The sequence below is a fragment of the Cygnus olor genome, chromosome 2 (genome assembly GCF_009769625.2).
Source record: "Cygnus olor isolate bCygOlo1 chromosome 2, bCygOlo1.pri.v2, whole genome shotgun sequence".
Lineage (NCBI taxonomy): Eukaryota > Metazoa > Chordata > Aves > Anseriformes > Anatidae > Cygnus > Cygnus olor.
The window spans coordinates 110,297-135,229 of NC_049170.1; the positions used below are offsets into that span (position 1 = coordinate 110,297).

Below are 24,933 nucleotides of genomic sequence, written 5' to 3' on the forward strand. Positions count from 1 at the left end.
AAAGCATCACATTTCACCTCTTCAAACACACTGAAGTTTTACCATCCACAAAGACAAAGCTAAACGAGAAGGGAACTTCATGTAGACTTGATCAATGTTATGAATCAAATAACCTCTTGACCAAAAATCAATAAATGCTTAATCTGCTTATTCTTTTAAGATACACATCTTTTAACATACTTTTTTGACTTGTATTCAGCAAAATGAATTTAAATTGCAGTCATATTAAAAAGAAAAAAGAACTCCCCAAAGCATTGTATTTTACTTATAATTTCTCCTTGTGAAATAGAAAAGGAAAAAAGAGCCACCAGTGACAGAAGATTGGTCAGCCATGAACTGCTGCAAAGGTCTCACCTGTGACAGCAGCACAAATGGCAGGAGAGGTCATGTGGAATTAAACAGATCTAAACAAGAGGCTGACAGAAATGCTGGAGCAGCAGGACTACAGGTTCTTCTCTGTCTTAACACAGTCATAAGCAGGCTATCTATTGTTGACTGAATTAAAGAAATCTGGCTGCCAAGCCCCTGGGTAGTATTGTCTTGAGCTCTATGCACATCTTAAGCTTGAATTTCCATGTACCTCAACACAGCATAAAAAAATCTGTATTTCTTTCTTTGCATAGAGACTGTTTGGTGGTCTCACAAACTTTTTAGGAAGCAAAAAAACAAGAAAACAGTGGAAGATAAAGTAGCATGGAGAATTGAAGTCAGATGAGACAAAAAGAACAATGGCCACTAGTTACAAGTGTTCTTCAACAACAAAAACTCCAAAAGGGTAAAAAAAAATATTATTGAGGAATAAAATGGAGAATATTATGACCAATAGCCTGCAAAAGCAATTATAGCAGCTTATTTTGCAGTTGTCTACTGTACTCGCTGAGGAAGAGAAACACAATGTGTATCCTCGCAGGTGATAAGAATGACCAGGAGTACAGAAAAACTCTTTCTGTACAGTGATTGGGAAGACTTAATTTTTTCACCTAAAAAAAAGAATATTGAAGAACCTGAAAGATATATTTGAAATACAGGCTGATCTGAAGAAGAAGATTAGATGTTTGCATTTTCCTTATCCCGCAACACAAAACAGCAGAACACATTAAATTATGCCAAAAGACAGTAAATTCAAACCTGGCTGATGGAGGAATGTTTCATGATAGCTATACAAAGCCTAATGAACCGTAATTAAGCTGTAGAACTAACTGTCACATGAACATAGATTTAAAACTTGCAGATTTTTAAGCCAGAAGACTTTGTCTAGTTGAATTTCTTGTGCAACAGACTCTCATCATCCATCGAACAGGACAGCTCTCTTTAAAGGACATCCAGTGTTGACTTAAAGACTTGATGCAATGAAAAATCTATTATGTCTCTGATATCTTGCTCTAACAGTCATAAATATACTCACTTATCAGTCTCAACCAGTCTATTTTTGAACTAACAGATGTTGGACTGAAGACAAAGCTTTTTGGAAAAAGAAAAGGAAACGAAAAAGAAAAAAAGAGAGAAGAAGGAGAGAAAGAGAAAAAGAAAAAAGAGAAAAAGGAAAAAAAAAAAAGAGAAAACGAGAATGGGAGAGAAAGGGAAGGTGCTGGAGTGGCTTTGTATGTACAGATCCCAAGAACATCCAGTCATACCAGTATATGAAAATTTTAAAAGAGACATCAAACCTTTTTGTGTCTTAATATAAACTGATCTCTGATTACTGGAATTTAGGTGGAGCTGTTACCTACAGTTGCAGGGTTTCTGGCACCTTCCTTTGAAGTATTTAGCACTGGCACAAGTTGGCCAGAGAGGCTGTGGAGTCTCCTCCTTGGAGATATTCAAAAGCTGTTTGGACATGGTTCTGGGCAACCTGCTCTAGGTGGTCCTGTTTGAGCAGGGGAGGGAGCTGGACAAGATGACCTCCAGAGGGCCCTTCCAACCTCTCCCACTCTGTGATTCTATGATTGGTCACTACTAGTAAGGAGCTTGGATCCACACCAGCCTTATAATTCCTGTTGTCACTGTAGCTGAGAGAAGAGGGGTGAGTAAGAAAGATTTAAGCTTAAAGATTTAAGATTTAAGATTTTATTTGATTTCTCATCAAATACTTAAGTTAGCATGTGATGGATTTAGAATGCATGCACACTGTGCCTTTTTTTTGAGAATGATAAGCTTTTTACCCCAGTGGCTTGATTCAGTCCTAGCTAGTTGAAAGCAGTATAGAATGGTAAGGCTGTGGGCAGTTTCTGACAGTGTGTAACTACCCAGCCAAGAATCCAATCAGTAATGCAGTAACACATTGGTGTGGTACCGTTGGCAACACAGTCCTCTCAATAACAACGTGTAAGAATCACCAGATAGGACTAGGGAAGACAACTGGGAATTCTTCGGGCCAAATTTAGGGGTACCCAAAAGGAGGTGGATTCACCCAAAACCCTCTGACTCCAAGGTGACCCTCAAAGGTTGGGTGATTGAAGATCAAAATACATGTTAAGGCTAGGGATGGGAAGACAACCACAAGCCATAAGCCAACTCTTCCAATGTATGACCACCTACTAATCAAGAGGATCTGTTGCCAGACTGATCTTCTGACACTAGGGAAACTGCACGCTCTTTAGCTTTTTTTAATTTGAAAATTTTATGGTTGATAAGTAAAGATGAAACTGCCATAAATTCTGTTTCGCCTACAATGTATTTCTACTTTAAATGTCTTGTACAGATATTTCTCTTAAAGTGTACTAACATACCTTATCAAAACCAATGTAGTACTTGATGGAGTACACCAATGAGCCCTAGGGTCACTGAGCTGAGGGCAACAGTGAAGTCTGGGTGACATGTCATTATCACGCAATGCCTTTCAGAAAATCATGAAGATACAATTTAAAAAACAAGGTCTTTGTTACTCCTCCCTGACTTAGAGGAATTTTGCTCCTCTGAAAAGTACAAGCTCTTTCTAAATTCAAGCCTAACATTTATTCACAGTCACCTTTTCCCCATTTGTTCTTGTGTCAGCATTGTCCTTTAGCCTAAATGGCAATACTTTTCTCCCCCTCTACCAATATCATTCCCGGTCATTCCCAGTCCTTCACAACCTTCTTTGTGACACCCAAGTGACATTCATGAAGTGTCTTCCTTTCCCTAAGTGATTCCAGAAGCTTTTTTTTTTTTTTCCCCACAATCACTCTAGTGTGAACTGTTCATTTTGAACGTTTATGTCATTTTGAACATTGATGGCAATGTATTCCAGCTTCAACAATCAGGTGGGCTGTCATTAGGGTCTTCTGCAGTAATATCAAAACTTTTCTGTTGATACTGGAAATTCTAACTAGTAACTTAAGATTTTTGTTTCCCAGTTAGTCACATCATATTAAGTACAAGACTTTTATAATCAAAATAGGACCCGCAGGAATGGTCTCAAGCTGCGACAGGGGAGGTTCAGGCTGGATATCAGGAAGAGGTTCTTCACTGAGAAAGCTGTCGTGCACTGGAATAGGCTCCTCAGGAGCGTAGTCACAGCACCAAGCCTGTCGGAGTTTAAGAAACATTTGGACTGCGTACTTAGTCATATGGTCTGAATTGTTGGGTAGACCTGTGTGGTGCCAGGAGTTGGACTCGATGATCCATGTGGGTCCCTTCCAACTCAGGATATTCTATGATTCTATGAAAATAATAACCCTCACTTTTAATGATATTTCAAATAAATTGGCAACTATTTTATAGCAGAAATTCCTTCATGCATAACATGCCTTCCACAATTCTTTTTCTTTAGCATTGACAATGCCTCCCATTTTGGGGTCATCAGCAAATTTCACCATCAAACTTCAGAATTACCCTCCTAAATTCTGATGTCAAAGACCTTCATGAAAATATTGCAAAACAGTGTTCTAGCTTTTAAATATTAAATAAAAATTGGTTTAAATGCAGCCCAACAATTACTCCTCTAATAGAACAAGACTGTTTTCAACATTCTCTGCTTCAAATAGTTGTTCACCCAGTTGCAGCTCTTTTGATAATGATAGGGTATGTCCCATTGGAACCTCACAGAGAGTCACCTTGATAAGGCCCTCCCAGATTAACCTCTATATTAAGCACAGCGGGTGGCAGACATATTAGAACCAAGACCAACGTGACAATCACAGAAAAGGCAGTATACTGCCCATGCACTGAAGACCTCAATGTACAGATGGGAATCCCCAAGAACTAAAAAGCATTAAAGCTGTCACTACTCTACATTAACATTATATTTTTTTTATTTTTTTTTTTAGTAATCCCACCTTCTTTCTCCATAACATCCCATGAAGAACCAATAAAAAGCTTTCCTCAGGCTGGGATAAATGACACTTACTGCATTTGTTGATTGAAGTGAGTGGAGGTTTGATTCTAGCAGGTCAATGACAGTAGGGTTCAGAGTGTGACATAAAAATCTCCACAAATTATTTGTTCTTCTTCCCCTAAGAGTATCCATTGGATGCTCTACATTTAGAACCCAGCAGGAGGAAAACATGGGACTTTCTTAGAATGACTGAACTACAAAGTTCAGATATGAGATGCTGTGTACACAAGGCATTCTGAGGAAAACAAAAACAAACAAGCAAACAAACAAAAATTCTCTCCTGAGAGGACAGAGGGATGTGCAGAAACCTTAGAGTTTCAGAAAAAATTGTACATTCCCTTCTGCCAGCAATCCAAGAGCAATTCCTTAGTCATCTTAAAATCTGAAAATGAGGAAAGAATTTCAACGTACAAAACCGGGGGGACACACTTAGATCCTGTGACTATACTCAGACACTTCTTTTCAGGTTCTTTTTGAACCTAAGAATGGAGAATCTCGGAGCACATCACTTAGTTTGAGGTACTGCAACTGCATACAGGTATGGTAAACTCAAACTCCCCCACCAGTTCACCATGAAAGAGTGACAGTCTCTGGTTTGGGTGAGAAATCAAACTATTGTCTGTGGCCTGTTTTGGAGTGGAAGCCTTGCTTCTGCAACTGACTAGTTATCCTAGGCTTAGACAATGGAGAGAAACAGGCACTTTTTAGGGCACAATTTTTCTATTTTATTTTAAATATCTACTTCTATATTTATAATTATATACTTCTATATGTACTTCTATATGAGAGGAACTGTGCCTACACTGACTAAATCTGACTGTAAAGGAAGCCCAAAGTGATTAACTTGCATACAAATAAATGCAGTGTAGATGGCTACATTTGGCCCAGTAAATCCCACTCCTAATGTTCACTGTGGCCCAAGCTGTCCATATTTTCACTAACTCATTCTTCTTTAATGATATCCACTCGTTTTGAGTTGAACAATATGGTTTCTGCTTCCTTCAGGCCATGGAGCTTGCTGTATCTGTACATCAATTCACGCTGCAGTCCATAACTCAAGAAGTCTCATCTGCCTAACTCCCTCCTCCAACATCCTTTCTGGAATTCTGAACACATTAACAGGTGGCTCTTTCATATTGTCAGCGCAGGGACTCTTGCCACAAGTGGCATGAAGCAAATGCTGCTTTGTGGATGAGGAATTGGGAGATGGACTCGATGATCCTTGTGGGTCCCTTCCAACTTGGGATATTCTATGATTCAATGATTCTATTATTAGGAATTCTGAGACTCTTGTGATAGGTGTAGTCCGAGAACGTAATACAAACATAGGAAGAGTAGAGTACCTAAGAGGTAGAAAAAAGGTAAGACAGGAACTGGACTGGAAAAACTGGCAGCTGAGAGGGGCTGTTAACAGTGGTAAAGTGAGCTAGCAGTGGCTTAAGGCCATCACCCCCCCTTAGCCAACCTCAAAAACAAAACAAAAAAATAAGGTCTCCTCCTTACTTTGTGAGCAAACCCACAGCTGTCATCTATTTCAACAGTGCAGCTGTTCACACAAGATCAAGGAAATACAGACAGGTACAGCATATTTTATGCACTGTCCTCAATCAAAAATGTTTGAACCATCTCCGTCCCAAATCTCTACAGGATAAGTAATCTACCAACATAGAGGGAAAAAAAAAAAAAACACAAAAAAACCATCCAGAGCAACACAGGCCATCTTTGGTTTCCAAAGACTTTTCCTAGCTACAACCCAATCACTGTGACCAATATAATTATTGCACTTAAAATTGATAATTCTGAGCAGTCCTGCATATTTCCTACATATTATCACATATCTCAGACAAGTTTAAATTTTTTCCATGATTACAATCCCAGTTTGGGAACCTTTGTTCTAACAAAAATGTTTCAAAATTGTGAGAGCTTTGATAAGGATGGAAATGCAGATATAAGTTTTATTGCTGTTACCAATGCTCGAACTACAATAAAATGAAAACACTCAACTTCAGAACAACCCAAATTTATCTAGGCTTAGCTCTATTTTGACAGATCTTGAATTTTGCAACTGCTACACTCAAAATCTAGACACAAATTTAAGAAACATCTGTATGATTATTCCTTAGAAACAGATCCATATGTAACCTAGATCAATAGCTCATATTTAAAATGCATTTGCTGAGCTCTGGATAGAAACAGGATTTTTTGTATATGTTTTCTTTATTGTTGTGCCTCCTATACTCTTCCCCATTATAGGCCCTGAAAATCTCCACTGTCCAGCTTACAGCTGGAGTCACATGCACTGTTCAATTCCATGGGTAAAGAGTTTGCCACTGAGTAAATATCCTCCTGCAAGTCTAAGTCTTCAACTACTTTTAAACATGGTCAGGTTCCTAACTGTTTTAAAATAGTGGTGCTTTATGCACATTAAGCTAACACAAGTTATTCCTGCTGAGAGTCCAATCTACTATATGGAACCATTTTGGACTACAAACTTGTGATTTAAACCATCCAAACTTCAGTTTTCTATTTGTAAAATATGTATGTTAATAGAACTTTATTTTTCCATTTTTTTTTCTGATTCGTAAATTTCAATTGGAAAAACATTAGATGTAAAAGCCTTCCACATCTTACAACTGTACATTGACGAACAGAATGGAATCTTAATTGGGCTAACACCCATCACAGACAAGGAAGACAGCTTTACTTCACAGTAGGTATACAACCATGAAACTCTTCATGCTACAGGATTTACTATGTGAATGAGTATGTGCATTCAACAGCGATAAGAACTCAATTAAGACATATGAAAAGAAATTCTTCACCATGAGAGTGGCCAAACATTCAGGTTGCCTGAAGAAGCTGTTAAACCTCTGTCCTTAGATATAATCAAAACTCAACAAGGCCTTGAACCCTTATTTGAGCAGGAGGTTGAACTAGATGACTAGAAGAAGGTAGGTTTAGATTAGATACAAGGAGAAAATTCTTCACTCAGAGGGTGGTGAGACACTGGAACAGGTTGCCCAGAGAAGCTGTGGATGCCACATCCCCGGAAGTGTTTAAGGCCAGGCTGGATGGGGCTTTGAGCAACAAGGTCTAGTAGGAGGTGTCTCTGCCCAGGGCAGGGGGGTTGGAACTAGATGATCTTTAAGGTCCCTTCCAACCCAAACCATTATATGATTCTGTGATTTCCACAGTTCCTTCCTAACCCATTTTTTTAAACGATTCAGTGGAACAGCATCAGAATGCTGAGGAAAATACCTTTTCAGTAGGATACATGAACAGGGAAGTTCTGGACTTGATCTAAAAGAAATTGCAGAAAATTTCACCCATCCTTTTCTTATATGAATCATCCTTTTTTTATAGACTATGTAAATGTATATACTTTTGCAAGAACTTTAACAACCTTTCTGTAATTCTCCCCATTGTTTTGTTATTCCACGACTTTAGATTTTGACTGAATTCTAATATGAAATTTAATACATCTCTTCAGCACACACCTCTAAACTCTTATTTTCTCCTTTCTAATCATTCAAATACAAAATTTATCCAGCAGTATTTACTTATCTAGAAGCTATTATTCCATTTATTAAAGGCTTTGAGAAGCTATAGCTAGTAATATCCACAGAATTTTCTCCATCATTTTTCCATACATACTGCTCCCAGATGCTTATTCTTAGGAGCTTTGTGTGATCCATTTAAAAATGTCTCTGTTAACAGGACATTTACTGGAAAGATCATTCCACCATTTAAGACAAAGAGTAATTTTTTCCCCTAACTCAATCTAGAAATTTTTCATGACATACCTTCATTGGCCTCTTCAGCGCTTCCTGAATATCCACACGCTTCCGCATAATGGTCTGGTCTAGTTTGCGTTCAAAGGCCAACAGATCCATGTAGGCCTGGGACTCAGGAACCAGCTCCCGGATCTGAGAATGAAGCAAGGAATATCCAAGCACTGGAAGCAAGAATCTGCTATGTTCCTGAGCAGTAATACTGACACTTTCCCAGCTGTTAGACAGATGTGCTCAGAAGGCATTATCTCTAAGATGGTAGTACCCAACTAGTGGGACAGGTCTCAGTGGCATGGTAGAAGCATATGACTGAAAAGCTGAAGCATGGAATTAGAGCTAATGAACTTTGGAAGACCTCAGATGGATCCACAAGTCCTGAGCTACTGCTGATTTTTTTTCAAGTGAGGCTTAGCTACAAAATGCCTGGAAACCACTGCTGGAAATGTAAAGTACTTTAAATTTGTCCTGTTTAAGCTAAAAAAGTGCTGTATCTCTCTAGACTAAAAATAAAGTGGTGGATGTTCATGTTGTTTGTGTTTCTTTAAACAAAGAAACAAAAACCCCCACAAGTGTTACCCATCATAAGACCAAACTGCAATTTAGGAAGGCAACCTTTGTTACTATATCTTCTTGGCTGAGGTGGAATTGACCTTCAAATTTAATTTTCAACATGACTAGCTATGCATTAACTTACAATCTTGCTAACTTTTATTAGTATTTAATATATTGGCTAAACCATACTACCTCTATTAATAAAACCCCATTTTACATTCCTTATTCCAGAAAAGTTAGCAGAAGAGGTGATAGGAAGTAGGTTAGGAGGAAGAAAGAGACAGAAATTTCTACTCAGTACAAGACAGCCAGGGACGTACTGGAGAAAGTCCAGCAAAAAGTCACAAAGATGATGAAGGGACTGGAGTACCTCTCTTACAAGAGAGGCTGAGAAAGGTGTGACTGTTCAGTCTGGAGAAGAGAAAGTTCAGGGAGATCCCATCAATGTCTGCAAATACCTGAAAGGAAGGTGCAAAGAGGACAGAACCATGCTTTTCTCAGTGGGGTGCCCATTGCCAGGACAAGAGGGAATGGGCACAAACTGGAATACACGAAGTTCCCCCTGAACATAAGGAAGCACTTTTTTACAGTGAGACTGACCAAGCACTGGCCCAGGTTTCTCATAGAGGTTGTGGAGTCTTCCTCCTCAGTGATACTCAAAAGCTGTCTGGACATGGTCCCGGGGAACCTCCCCTAGGGGGCCTTGCTTGAGTAAGGGAGGGGGCTGGACCAGATGACCTCCAGTGGTCCCTTCCTACCTCAACCATTTTGTGACTCTATATAAATAGAAAGACCTAAAGAAGACCTGAGCTTAGAAATGGACAAATATAACCTTACATGAAAAGGTTAGTTCTTAATTGGGAATAACTCAGGAAAGCAAACCATAAAAAGGGAACTCTAAGTAAGTATAAAAAACTCTACTTGACTGCCTTGTCTATTTTTATGATACTCCAGCTTTCATTTGTATAATTAAAATATTTAACTGTTGCAATGGTATAAGAACAACTGCACCAAGTCATTCTAAGAATTCATCTGTCCTAATGTTGACGTTTTGAAAAGTTGAAAGTTGATGTTCTTCAGCACCTACAGTAGCCTCAGGCATAGTGTTCCAGAACCTCTACAGACAGTGCGTGAAATATTCTTTTTGCTCGTTTTGAACCTGCCATTTGTTTGCTTCATTTGATGCCATCTTCTTGTAGAGCTGGAGCAGCAGTGAGCAGGTATTCTCTGTGCACCTTCTCCATACTGCTCATACATTTTTCATGAGTTGATAGTTTCTGTCATCACTTCCTTTTTTCCAGGGTGAAGAGGAACAATCACTCCCTAATGTATTTAGACTGATCAAGACTACCAAATAAATGTCTCTTTCAACATTAATTATTTGTTTGTTTGATCTGAGATGCTAGAACACCTGTACTATTTGCAGCAAGACTGGCACTTTGGAAAAACAGAAGCCATGAGCCAAATAAATGCTTTGCTTTTATTCCATGAAATTCTGTTCAGCTTTAGCTGAACCACTGTATTTTTAACTGCTTGTATTCTTCCACAAACTCTTACTATCAACAGAATAATAAAAGAACACAAACATTTTTAGAAGAAAAGCACAAAGAGCAAGCATTGCTGTAGAAACATCAAGGAGTTGCCAGAGAGCTTGCAGAACAGACAGCTAGGCAATACTTCCTCTTCCTCCCCACAGTGAATACAAATCTCGGGATGCAAGAAAATACCCCATGACTCTATCCCACAGAGAACAAAAGATTCCTCAGCTCCTTCAATGCTGTATGTACTGCTGTCACTTAAAAAGTCTGGACCCAGTTTCAGCCTTTTACTTCTGAGTCATGGCACAGTCAGTTCATGAACTCCTAGGCACACAATGAAGCAGGGAGCTGGCCTACATAGCCCTCAAGATCAAGCATATACTACAGCTGTGATACAACTTCAATGATTCTTAAGGTACTGGACCCAGGACATGAAGAAATTTCTAGTAAGTTTGTAGAAACAGCAGTAATCATCAATAAATATTTCTATTCTACACTTCTACATCTCTTACCATGTGAAAGCAAAAGGGTATTTCCTATTTCCTATTCTGTCTATAACCAAACTGGATGTTAAACATCATTTATGAAAGCATAAGCACTCTAAAATTAGCCAACAAAGTTAATATTGCTTGTAATTCCCTGAACTGCAAATGGCTGTGGGTTGGGAAAGTATTTGGGAGAAGAATTATACATACTTGCCCATGTTTGTAGCCTCTCGTAGGTATGTGTTATATCCACAGTGAAGACGGGATACTGAACTAGAACAAAGGTTCATTCAGCTCAGTTTTGGCTGCTCTGACAGTCTTTTGCTTGCTCAGCCTAGTATTCAAATAATTTTGGGGTAGCATGATAATGGTCCAATCCCATACTCTTTCCCAATTTCCCCTCAAGAATTAGAGGACAATTAAAGGCAAGCTCCAGCAGTAACCTGTCACAAATAATATTTTTCTTTGTTTCTCCTAGATATTAGCTCAAAAAGTTAAAGATATTTTTGCACTCCATCCAGTAGTACATAATTCATTTTTCTGTTTTCTTCATAGGATCTGTGCAGCCTACAAAAGTTTCTTCTTGCATTGTTTCCCATAATTGAAAAGCTCATAGCTACATGCAAGTCTCCTCTCTTTTTTTTAAAAAAACAAAAGTTATAAGTATAAATGTGTAAAGAGTATTTCAAGAGCAGAATTCTCCATTCTGGCCTTTATCTATTTCAAGAAGCGACAAAAATCACCTAGCAGCAGCATCTCATCATCTGAGGTCGTGAAGCATGTATGTTAAACCTTCTCTTAGAATTATATGGATAACTGGAGCAAAGTCTTATTAACATTAGTAAGATAGGGTCTTTCTTGGGTCTGGAGTTCTTTTTCTCCTACTGTGAAAATTCAATGTAAAAATTTAAAAATTAGAAATAAAATAATGCTATTAATTTCCACTCATTTATCCTTTATTACCATGGATTTATTTTTTTTTTTTACTGATGGTGACCAAAGAATGCAAAAAGTACAAGAATGGGGGCAGTGAGGATACGGAGCAGTGAACATCATGATGGGGAAGGGCTCTCACACCTTCCTTGTAAAAGCGGCTCAGTGTGGAGCCCCACCACATTTACCTGCAAACAAAATCACACAGCTTGTGAAACAAACAAACAGATGGAACTGGAATCAGTGAACAACTGCAATGCTACAGTCTCTTGGATATGAGAAACATCATGGGATAGCTTCTACGACTGGCAGAATATGATGTCTTGGAAGGCAATGACAACCAGTTGCACACTACGCAAAGACTTCATCTGAATGCTAAGAGTTGCATTGAAACAGCTGATACTGTGGAATGCATCTCCTACAAACCACCTGATCAAGGAGGAGACAAAGCATTTTAGACATCTGGAGGAAGTCCCATTGTTATAGGCCCTCATGCTCATGCGGGACTAACCACCTTGAGATCCACTTAGTGATAGCACTGGGCATGAACACTATAGGAGATTCCTGAATTGGATTGATAACAATTTATTGACAGAGGTTATAAGCAAGCTGACTGCTGAACCTGTTACAAGCAAGGAAGGAAGAACTGTTTGTGGATGTGAAGATTAAGGACAGCCCTGGCTACAGTAAAAATGAGATAGTGGAGTTTGGGATCCTTTGAGAAGGAAGCAAGATTAGGACTTCAGGAGGGCAGGTTTTAACATGTTAAGGTATCTGCCCGGAAAGATTCCACAAGATGATAGGGATCCCCGAAGGACATAGGGGCTTAGGGAAGTCAACTGAACTTCAACGACAACATTTTCAAAGCAAAGGGGAATGATCCAGACCAATGCACATAGAGTTCAGCAGGCCTGGCAGAAGGCCAGGAGAATTAAGCACTGGATTCCTGACTGGCCTCAAGTGCAAAAAAGGCGTGCATGGAGGTGGGAGTAAGGATATCCTACCCAGCAGAAACAGAATGGCAGTGCCCAAGCATAGAAACAGGAAAATTAGGAAAGCCAAAGCTCAGCTGGAATTGAACCCAGCAAGATATGTTTCAGGCAGGAAGAAAGCCTTCTGCAAGTGAGTCAGCAGGAGAAGGAAGACTAAGGAAGACCTGGGTCTGCTGCTCAAGTCAAAAGCTATGGAAAAGGGCGAGGTGCTCAGTGCTGTTTTTGCCTCCATTTCTGCTGGCAGGTTGTGCCCTCAGGCCTCCCTGGCCCCTGAGCCTGGGACAGAGCTGGGGGACCAGGGCTATTGGGAGAGACCTTGACAAGTTGCAGAAAGAGGATGGCAGTTCAACATCATGAAGTTCAACACAGGCAAATACAAAGTTCTGCTCCTGGGCTAGAATAACCCCATGCACTGGTACAGGTGGGCGTCAATTGAGTAGAAAACAACTTTGCAGGAGAGGACCTGGGGGTCCTCATGGACGGTAAGTGGAGAATGAGTCTGTGAGGTAACCTGGCTGGGATAAAGGCTGACCACAAAATGGGCAGTATTAGCCTGAGTGATGCCATCAAGCCAAGGAAAGAGACTATGCCAAACTTGGAAAACTGCGTCTGGACTTCTGCACACAGGACCAGAAAGACTTGTGATGTACTGGAGTGAGCCCCGTAGCAGGCCACGAGGATGACTGGGGCTGGAGCACATGCCTGCCAAGAGAAGCTGCAAGAGCTGGGTTTGTCCAGCCTTGAGAAGAGGCAGGGAAGAGGAGAGCCTATTGCTGAGTGCAACTGCCTTATGGGAAGGTGCAGAGAAGACGGAGCAAGGCTCTTCTTGGAGGTGCACAGCAACAGGATGAAAGGCAACAGATACACCTTGCAACATGGGAAACTGACTCAGTGTAAGGAACCATGATGATACTAAAACACTGGAACAGGTTGCCAAAAGATTCCGTGGCATGTCCAGCCTTGGAGGTATTCGGAACCGACTAGACGTTTTCCTGAACAATGTCACTTGAACCTTTCTTTTTTGAGAAACAGTTGCTCTGCATGACCTCCAGAGGTTCGGCTGATCCAAATTATTTTGTGATTACTGAGGTTTGAACAATTATCAATCCAAATCATGTTTTTGCTTGATATTCAGTGAATCTTTTTTGTCTTTAAGGACTAGTCTGCATGACCTCCACTGGTCACTCTCAGCTTACATTTTTCTGTATGTAACAGAGACTAAATTACAGTTAATTTTTACTTCATACTACACAACTGTGAATGCATGTTATATATAAAACATTTAATTTCAAGTAAAATGCACAGGTAATACGTATAGTACATATGCATACAAGGCTTACAGTTCCTCAGGAGAGTTCTGAAGGAATCATTGGAAAAAGATAAACTACCATTAATGTATTTATGTATATCACTGAATCAAAAAACATGGAGGACATTAACAATGACAGAAAGTAAATGAGAATAGAGGATCCATACAGCAATAAGGACTCTCAATAAAGTTCGTTTACTGAAGCAATTTATCTTTTTATACAGCTAGATGTAGCTATGAATCTGTACAAACCATTTTTGATGGATAGAATTTATGTGATCCAATCTGCTCATTTTTTCTTGTATCAAGAGATTTGTCAATAACCCCATGCTGGAATTCTGAGGAAGGTTTTGATCAGAAACATGATTTTCTTGAACAGCCCTCCAGCAGGTTCTTGCCCACAGTACCTTGAATTCATGTTTAAGATAGAGCCTTGCTGGTTATGACAAAGTTTACACAATTTGATTCATTGTAGTAGTAGTACTCTGTTCATCACCAAGAGATCCTTCTAGTCCTATGTTTTATCTATGAGCAAATAAATCAGGATCCCAGTATAGACAAACAGCTCTTGAAAGTAAAAGTTCAGAAATGATTAAGAAGTCTTTGTGGGCAGGCAAAGCAAACGCTTAAGTTCATGAGTGTACTGGAAAGGGCAGTTACACCTCTGGTTGAATAAAGTGGGACTTAATTAAAAACTGTGTTTTGGTGGCCTTAAAATCTTTCTAAATCAAGATAGGAATAATATGGACTGGAGTGTCAATTTTAAAAAGGCTTTAGAAAAACTGTGAGAATACAGGAACAAGCCAAGATAATTCATCATAGAGGGGTGAAAATGACTTTCAATGACTTTATAAGGAATTGAGTAAGGCACCTTATGAATCACTGTGCATGGAACTGTGGATGAAGAGGATAGGGTGTTTAGTACAAGAGTTACACAGTACATAGTACCTCTCTAAAGAGGCCAGGATGAGGAACTGAGCTGAGAAGTATCAGCCTACAGCTGTCACTGGAGTTCAATAAAGACTGATCATGGGGCCAACTTAGTACCAACCTTGCAAAGAAAAAGAAGGAAAACCCCCAAAAGTGAGCTAATGGAATATGCTGATAACAGACTTTGGATGCGCTGCCAATTTAGGAAAATAACTGTAATGTAATATAAACAAGGAATGTAATAGAGAGAAAGAATTTGATAGTGTGAACTGTGAGAGCATGTTCTTCAAAACAAAACCAGAACCACTGTGACAAACTGAGGAATGAAATCTAAAAAGTCATAGCTTCAAGCACTTCTTTTAGGGTACACACACACTTCCTCTCACCAGTGTTATGGCAGACTTCCCCTCCTCCACCCCTATGGATAGATGGTCACAGACACCAACACACAGACACAGACAGACACACAGACACAAAATTTTCTGTCAACCCATCCCCACCCCTTCCCAAGAACCATATTCTTGGTTCATTCTAAGATGCAGATCACCAGAGTGAAATCTCACCAGTGATCCTCGGCACAAAGTCCCCATTGCACTGTAAAACACATTAGTGTCATAAAAACTTTCCCAGAAAGTTATGACTTTCACTGGCTGCCTTTCCTACTCAATAAATAATGAAAAAAATTATTTTCTCGGGGCTTCCAAGGCTTGGAGAAGAAGTGTTGAGTTGCATGCTTGTGTGTTTTATACTGCAGATGCAGGCTATATATATATATACCTTCTACCCATGCTGTAAACTACTATTTGGCAAGCCAGGAGAATGTGAGTCACATGGCAATTCTGATTTCAAGTTTCAAAAGAATTAAAAGTTTTCTTTGATCTCAGAAACAAAAATGATTTTAAGCTAAAGATGTGCTATTCCAAGAAGAAGTGAATTTAAGCTGAACATTGATTAATTAAGATTTTAAATCTGAAAAGTTTCTAAGCATCAAAGTGTTGAGATTCTGGATTAGACTACTGGGAAGCAGGGGTAACACGTAGTATCGTCTTTCAAGACAGTATAGTCAGACAAAGCAGAGGTGAGGCTGCCCCGTAATGAAAGTGCAGCAGAGTGTAATCTAATCCAGCAATCCTTAGCACAGAGGTGGAATCCCCAGTCTACACTTCCCAACTCTCAAAAAATAGCGTTCTAATTCGAAAAACTTTTTCCTCTGCTTTTGCTTTGCCATTTCCTTAACTCTTATTTCTGTTCCTTACTTACCCCCCAACTCCATCATAATCATCATCATCCTAATATGCAATCATATTGGGGCACAATGCATTTGTAATTTTATTTAGAATATTACCTTTAGACTGGCTATCTCATTATCAAAAATAGAAAACAAAACATTAGCTAAAGAAAAAGAATTTGACAAGAAAAAGTATTTAGCTGTTTATAATCACAGAATTATAGGAATAAAACCAAAAAGATGAATTGTATTTTGATTTAAAGTAAAGAAGAACCATGGAATCAGGACAGATATGCCTGTTATGCGCAGCTAAAACATACATGTAAGGTTTAAAGAGATTTACTCTAATTCGCCTACAATATTTTGAGCAGAACATCATGAACATTTCCCAGTTACGAAATAAAGAGTCACAGGCATCTAAATCTAGGCTAAACTTTCTCAAGCACAACAAAGAAACAACTCCGCTCTAGTCTGCCAGGCTAGAGAAAAAGATACACATTATGTCAAGACTGATCTAATATGTCCATTCCAAGCTCATTACTGCTGTGGCTGGAGGAGTACTTGAAAGCACCATATGAATTTCAAATTTATTCTTCTAAGTATCAACAGATTGAGCTGTGTCACTTTGCAAGAAAATTTTGTCCCACCCATTCCTTGAAGATATCAAAATGAATAAAGGAAAAAAAAAAGGTATTTTAGGCTTACAAGTGTTGCTTAGAGATACGGTCCTTCACAACAACATTTTAAGGAGTTCAGTGAGACAAAGATAAAAAACAATTAATGGCCATGGGTTCCCTGAAGAAATAAGAAAAAAAAAAAAAAAAAAGCAGTAGGACAATGATTCAGTTTTCATCGTGGCCAAATGATATATGAAAGCTTAAGTCTTTCAACATATTTGACTTGGTATTTTTATTTAAATGATTCAGGAAAGCATAAAAGAGAGATGCAAATGCATTAACGTTTTACGTTAATACTGACCTGAAAAGACTGCAACACACTTGCAGAAAAGACTGTTTCTGAGTTTGCTGACTGGGCTGCAGAAGAGTTGCAGTACTGAACAAATACAATGAAATGCACAATAAAGCAAGCAGTTATTTATCTATACTGGGGGATGCTAATGAGACCATGGCTTCTGATGGAAGTGACCAAAACTCACTGTGGGTAAATTAATCAAGTCATCTGCATGATGAGCAGCAATAAGCAGACAAACAAAATGACAGATATAAAGAAGAGGAATGGTTCTGGGGCTTTTATAACTTAATGTAATGAACAGAATCTACAAGTGAAACTCAATGGCAACATTGGAAATAGAGAACAGAGCACTATGGATCTATACCATGGTGATCTGGGAGAAGACAACACAAATTATTAAATGTATTTGAACAGTCAAAATATTAGAAGCAAAGAATGTAAGACATGGGGACACAATAGTCCAGAACACCATTGTAGCTCAACAGGCCTGTGCATTTCTTAAATACATGAGCAGGAAAACATCGAGAACAGCTAAATATTTTACAATTAGTACCATCATTGGTAATAACATAATCACTACAAGAACGCCAGAGGCACAAATTAAGAAATCCACTAACAAATTGAAGAAAATTTTGAGAAAAGTTATTGAGATGTTTAACAGACAGGAAAGCATGCTCAATAATAGGAGGTCCCATGAAGCCAATTCATTTAGCTTTGCTTATGAGTATATATCTATCTACAAGAAAAGAAAAAAAGTTTCTTTGACTATCAAAGTGACAACACTTTGAGAACATCCAAGGAAACAGAACTTGAAATTTTTTAAATTCAGATTAGAAATAAAGTGAAAATTCTTCAGAGTGAGTGCAGCCAGATGCTGAAACAATTGGCCAGCCACTGCAAAGAATATTTAATCACTAGTGATTTGTCATACATAAGCTCTCAATTACAGGTAAATCCTCAGGCCTGCCTTCTAGTAGGTCAACAAAACCAAAACAAACTAGTAGTAAGTTCTCAAGGTAGGATCAGGCTTCAGATTATTTGTCTAGTTGTATGATATGAAAAAATAAATTAAGCTTTTCTTCTCCCAGAAGATCAAATATGTGCTTTCTTTTTAAAGTCTTCCATAAGAATGTTTGCCACCCTCTAGTAAAATTGAACAGATTTCTTAATACAACTATTAGGTGTTCATATCCAAACTTATAGACCATAAGGAACACTACTCATATGTAAAGTTTGGCTTTATACCAAACACCGTGAGAGAATACTGATAGGAAATGACAGGAAAACAATCAGCATTAGTGATGGAAATCCTGAGCTCAAGACAGAGGTAGAGGTTTTTGTGAGTTGTACTGGTCATTACTATTGACGTGTAATATCAGAGACATAAGGAGAAACATGTTTGGGATTTCCTGTATCTGCAAAGAAGCAAGCCACCTCCCACATTCACAGTCACTAAAAAACATACGTCTCCAGTATTCTCTATTCTCCTACTGCAAACAGGTTAGATCTTGATCCCTCCCTTTTGAAAAAAACAAAACAAAACAAAAACATTATTAATTTCTGTGATTTCTGTCATCAGGAAACAAAAGATCTCACAAATGCATTTTCAGCATTGACTCTTTTATGAACATAGTTGTTTGGGTTTTGATTAGTATCCCTAGGTGAAGTGTGGACACTAGGAAACCCTAGTGATGTATCCCTGTCAGCCTTACTGACTTCCAACATCAGATGTATGTATAAAATCTTTCCTGATGACAGAGTATAACCACCTCAGCCGTGATCTTAACTTTGTATGATACTGAAAAATTTTGGTTCCTAAGTAGAGCCCTGATAGGAGTACTTCTGGCTAAAACATGCCTAGCTGCAACTAAGCCTGCCTTGATCTCCACAGGTGTTTAATAACAAGGCAGTCCTTTGCTGGTCAGATCATATCAAAAGCAACCACCGTACCTGCTTCCAACAGAAGACAAACACCACTCATCCACATGCTGGGAGCAATTCGTTTTGAAACTACAAAAGCAAAGGTACTGAGCTGAACTTCATGACATGCGTTTATGAACAGTCCTCAAACACAAAGGATTCACTGAATATCAAGCAAAAACATGATTTGGATTGATAATTGTTCAAACCTCAGTAATCACAAAATAATTTGGATCAGCCGAACCTCTGGAGGTCATGCAGAGCAACTGTTTCTCAAAAAAGAAAGGTTCAAGTGACATTGTTCAGGAAAACGTCTAGTCGGTTCCGAATACCTCCAAGGCTGGACATGCCACGGAATCTTTTGGCAACCTGTTCCAGTGTTTTAGTATCATCATGGTTCCTTACACTGAGTCAGTTTCCCATGTTGCAAGGTGTATCTGTTGCCTTTCATCCTGTTGCTGTGCACCTCCAAGAAGAGCCTTGCTCCGTCTTCTCTGCACCTTCCCATAAGGCAGTTGCACTCAGCAATAGGCTCTCCTCTTCCCTGCCTCTTCTCAAGGCTGGACAAACCCAGCTCTTGCAGCTTCTCTTGGCAGGCATGTGCTCCAGCCCCAGTCATCCTCGTGGCCTGCTACGGGGCTCACTCCAGTACATCACAAGTCTTTCTGGTCCTGTGTGCAGAAGTCCAGACGCAGTTTTCCAAGTTTGGCATAGTCTCTTTCCTTGGCTTGATGGCATCACTCAGGCTAATACTGCCCATTTTGTGGTCAGCCTTTATCCCAGCCAGGTTACCTCACAGACTCATTCTCCACTTACCGTCCATGAGGACCCCCAGGTCCTCTCCTGCAAAGTTGTTTTCTACTCAATTGACGCCCACCTGTACCAGTGCATGGGGTTATTCTAGCCCAGGAGCAGAACTTTGTATTTGCCTGTGTTGAACTTCATGATGTTGAACTGCCATCCTCTTTCTGCAACTTGTCAAGGTCTCTCCCAATAGCCCTGGTCCCCCAGCTCTGTCCCAGGCTCAGGGGCCAGGGAGGCCTGAGGGCACAACCTGCCAGCAGAAATGGAGGCAAAAACAGCACTGAGCACCTCGCCCTTTTCCATAGCTTTTGACTTGAGCAGCAGACCCAGGTCTTCCTTAGTCTTCCTTCTCCTGCTGACTCACTTGCAGAAGGCTTTCTTCCTGCCTGAAACATATCTTGCTAGGTTCAATTCCTGCTGAGCTTTAGCTCAGAGCCACCCTTTCTCCAGGCTGAACAAGCCCAGTTCTCCCTGCCTCTCCTGAAAGCACGTGTTGTTCCAGCCTTCTGACCCTTGTGAAGACGCTCAGCTGAACTCACTCCAGTTTGCCAATGTCTTTCTCAAATTAGGGTTCCAAAAAACAGAAATGGTATTCTAGCTGTGAGGGGTAATCATATCTCTCAGTCTCTTGCCTGTGCTCTTGCTCATACAGCCCAGAATGTCATTAGTTGTCTTAGCTGCCAGGGCACACTGCTCGTTTATGCTCAGCTCACTGTCCACCAGGGCCTCTAGGGCCTTTCCTGCAGAGATGCTCCCCTGACTGGCAGTCCCAGCAAAAGCTTATTCCTTTCTCAGGGCAGAACTTTATGTTTGACCTTGTGAAATTTCATGATGTTCCTGTCGGCCCATTCCTCCAGCCTGTCCAGCTTCCTGTGGATAGCAGCCTGCCTTCAAGGGTATCAACTGCTGCCCCCCCCGCCCCCCCTTGTCATCTGCAAATACTCTGAGCAAGCATATCAACTGCCTCCTCCAGGTCATTGATAAAGATGCTAAACAGAACAGCTGTCAGGATGTATCACTGCAGTACTCAGCTTGTCACTGTCTTCCTGGTAGTGTGACCCATTAGCCACTACCCTCTAAGTCCAATCATCCAGCCATATTTTTACCTGTCTGGTTGTCCACCCATCTAGATCAAAATGTAACAACTTGGACATATGAATATTGTTGCAGACAATGTTGAAAACTTTTCAAAAGACAAGGTAAATGATATCCATTACTATCTCTTGCTCACAGATTCAGTCATTTTAACAGAAGATGCAATCAGGTTGGTCAAGCATGATTTACCCTTGCTAAATCCATGCTCACTGCTCCCAGTTAGCACCTTCTCCTTCACATGCCCAAAAATGTGTTTCAAAGAGGACCTGCTCAACAATTTTCCCAGGGACCAAGGTGAGAGTGATTAGCCAGCAGTTCCCTGGGCTGTTCTTTCAATCTTCTGTGAAGATGGGTGCAAAAACTGCCCTTCTCTAGTCATCAAGGACCTGTCCTGATTTCCGCAATACTTCAAAGGTGATAGAGAACAACCTTGCAAGGACATTGGACAGTTCCTTTAGCACTGTGGATGCAGCCTGTTGATGGGCTTGTATGGGTTGAGTTATCTCATATAATCCCTGGCTCAATCCCTGTCCATTACTTTTGAACATGTTATCTGATCACAGAGGTATGGGAGACATTTTAAATGCAGGCTGAGACAAAGAAGGATTTGAGTAACTCAGCCTTATCTGTGTCTGTCATCCCTATATCACCTACCCCACTCAGCACCAGGCCCACATTTTCCTTGGTCAGCTTTTTATTACTAATGTGCCAGTGAAAGCTCTTCTTGTTGTCCTTGATGCTGCCTGCAAGTCTCAACTACAGCTGAGCTTTGACTTTTCTGATACCAATCCCTACTTGCCTAGGCAATGTTTCTAAATTCCTCCTTTAGCCTGTCCCTGCTTCCACTTTCTGTATACTGCCATTTGATACCGGGTGCTGCACTCCGAGTTCCCTGCTTATCAACCTGGGCTTCTCATAAATCTACACATTTTCTTGTATATCAGGATGGACTGCTCTTGAGCGTGAAGGAGGCTGCCCTTAAAGACCTCCCAGATCTCCTGAGCTACTTTGCCCTTCAGAGTTGCCTCCCATGGGATCACACCTACCGGTTCCCTGAATAATGCAAGCTCTGCTTGTCTGAAATACCGGGTCTACACTTCACTTGTTCTCTTTCTCATTCCCTTCAGGATCTTGAACTTCATTATTTCACAGTTGCTAAAGCTAAGGCTGCCACTGATTATCACATTCCTCACCATTTTTTCCTTATGAATGAATAGCAGCAGATTCACATATGCTTCACTTCTAGTTGACACAGATGGAGAAAAAGGTGGACAACAGACATACAGTGAATAAACAACAACAGGACAGCTATTATGGTATGAGAGTTCAGCAGAGGAATCCTATATGGTGGTCAGTGGACAGCAGCAGGAGTTGACTGATTATCTTTATAAAGGTGAAGAAGAGAGGATGAAAATTGAAGGACGGGTGTACGAAAACCCATCAACACAAATAGACAAGAAGTCCTCAGAGGGAAGCACTGAGAAAGAGTAGCCAATAGTAAGAGGCAAGCATCCCACTGAAGGAGACATGGCTTGCTGTTTGAAAGTTGCGCTCCACTCAGCAAACTTAATGGGTGAAAGCAAAGAGATGGATAGCTGTGGAGTCAGAATAATTTTCAGTAGAGCTTCTTGCATTGGAAAGTAGGCATGGAAGCTGAAGAAACAGAACAGTCAATCACAGTCATAGAGCCTGGAAAACAAGCAATGACTCAGAACTAAGAGAAAGACATACATTGACCAGCAGTAATGAGGAAGAATGGCCTGGAGAAAGAAGAGGAGCAATATGGTGTGTGGTCATGTTTCTCTAAAGGCAGATGTGGCCTGAGGTAGAAACCAAGACACAAGATTAGAAGTATGTTAACAAAACTTAATAATGACAAATTTGGTGGTATTGTCAATACAAGGCAGAGGATAGCACAAAGAGTATAAGGAAGCTGAGAACTGTATAATAGAAATGGGATGAACTATAACATTACAAAACACAAGATCATGTTCCTCATAGTCTATACCAACAATTCCTGCTCTAATATGGGAAATCACCAGTTGCAAAGAAAAGGAAGTAGAAATACTTATGAGTATTAGTCAGTCATAGAATGACTGTATGCTATATCAATGCAGGAAGGCTGTAATAAAGAAAATCTGATCGTAATGGGGTATCACTAGCTCTTTCCAGTAGACACAAAAATGCATTAATGTTATTCAAGTATCGGTGGTACTGGTAATCTAGAATACTATGTATAGTTCTGGTCTCCTGAGAGGTAAAATTAAAGAAGTTCAAAAGGTGTGAAATTAGCGTGGAATAGATACAACGAAGGACTGTGAGGATTAGAATCATAGGGAGGCACTCTTACTTGGAAAACTGAAACCACTTGCTTTGCTGAGCCTAACCAAAAAAAGCGTGGGAGCTGCCAAATCTAAAATATTTCAGAGGTAAGGAAGCTAACTAGTCTTGAGGCAGCAATTGTGTGACATGGCTTCTATGGCAGGGTGAATCAAACTGGATGTGCCAGGAGGTCCCCTGCGGTTGGATAATCCTATCTTCCTATACGTAATAGTTTGCTAGGCTGAACTGTTCTTGTACAATTATATCTATGCAAAACTAAATCCTTGTCAAATAGCTAAACTGTAGCATATGTGCAACCCTACCCAGCTAGAAACATGCTGCAATGTGAAGCACAAGCTTGATCAGAGTCTGGAAGTCCACTAGCAGGGTAACCATGCAATTTCCTGACTAGGACAGCAACCAACACTGAGAACTCACCTCATTTTCCATTTTCTATTACGTAAGCTGGTTCTCAAGAGTAAAATGTGTTTAATATCAACACCTCTTTCCATCACGGTTACCAGAAAACACAAGCAGGAGACTGCAAAAAGCTTGTGGAAACAGATGCCCATTGGCTGGAAAATACTCTAGAACTAGCTCTGGAAAGCTGGAAGTTTTACCCTGTGTTTTGCTTGCTTTCCATTCCCACCAGTGCAAATCTTCCACTTGACAGGACACTAATGTACACAGCACTTCCCCATCTCATGAATAGTGAAAGTTAGGAGGTTCTGATACACAGACTGCAGCCTAATGGAGTACCTTAATTCAGACACAAAATCATATCATTGATACCATCACTTCAACTGCACTCATAAAACTCTATTGCAGACAGGACTCTAGCAATTTGTGTTGTCTAATCATTGCATCAGTTAAAATTATTGGCTGACAGCAACAAAGATACTGAAAGGCAGAAAGACTTGGTAACAGCATGGTTCTGAAAGGTGCTAGTATCTGTGTGTAGCTTTTTGACATATCTGAAGGTATGCTCTACCTATTAAAAATTATCATGGATTTGATAAAGAGGCGTAAGACTTCCGTTGCCAAAGAATTTTGGTTACCTCTGTTCTGAGACCTTTTCATCTTACAGAAGCACCAGGACAGAAAAAAAAAAAAAAAAAAAAGAAAAAGCCTTCAAATGGACATGTTTAAAATGATAGTTTCACCATACAGGATATATAATTGTCTCTGAAAACAATTTGTGAGACAGAATGACAGCTACATTTCTTGTCTAAGAAAGTACAGACTCCAAGCAAAGCAGGAATGAAACTTTCAACACAAACAGCATGGAGACTGCAAGTAGTTCAAAGGTCTGAATTTCATGGTAGCTTAGTTCTTTCAAGACAGCAGCATGAAAAAACTAATGGGTAACCTACTAAAGACTGCTTTCAGAGGGTAGCAGGAGTTACAACACGAGAAGTGATAATTTGATATCAGGAGTACCAAAGTGGGCTCACCTTCAGTTGGTTGTAACTAGGTACCTTTGGAATGTCACAGAAGAGAATCTGAAGGTTGTCATCAAGTTTGGGTTTACGCTAGTAGTTGAAAGGTAGATTTGAAGAGGAAGTGGAGATCCACATACCTATGAAAGGAATTCTGAGCCCAGAAAGAGCACCAGAAGCCAAAGAAACTGGGACTACAGTGCAATGAGTGTGTGTGTTTAGAAGACTAAAGAACCTTGCTTTTTGGGAGCATGTATGTTTTAGGGGAACTGTACTAAAGAGGGTACAGGAACAGAAAAGTCTGGGAA

At 39.9% G+C, this 24,933-nt stretch overlaps 1 protein-coding gene across 12 annotated transcripts in view; it reads right to left on the reverse strand.

The window, feature by feature from the left end:
• SMARCD3 (SWI/SNF related, matrix associated, actin dependent regulator of chromatin, subfamily d, member 3) overlaps positions 1-24,933 on the reverse strand; it is a 111,043-nt gene that overhangs the window by 32,783 nt on the left and 53,327 nt on the right. For 8 of the 12 annotated variants that reach the window (XM_040549878.1, XM_040549874.1, XM_040549865.1 and 5 more), the window contains 2 exons: positions 8,119-8,241; positions 7,574-7,615 (listed from right to left, as the gene is read on the reverse strand). The exons of 1 other annotated variant lie outside the window; for it this stretch is intronic. In XM_040549878.1, coding sequence (XP_040405812.1) covers positions 7,574-7,615; positions 8,119-8,208 — 132 coding nt within the window. In that variant the 5' untranslated portion in view covers positions 8,209-8,241. The remainder of the gene's footprint in view (positions 1-7,573; positions 7,616-8,118; positions 8,242-24,933) is intronic. 3 more of the 12 variants (XM_040549867.1, XM_040549869.1, XM_040549876.1) reach the window with 1 other exon arrangement.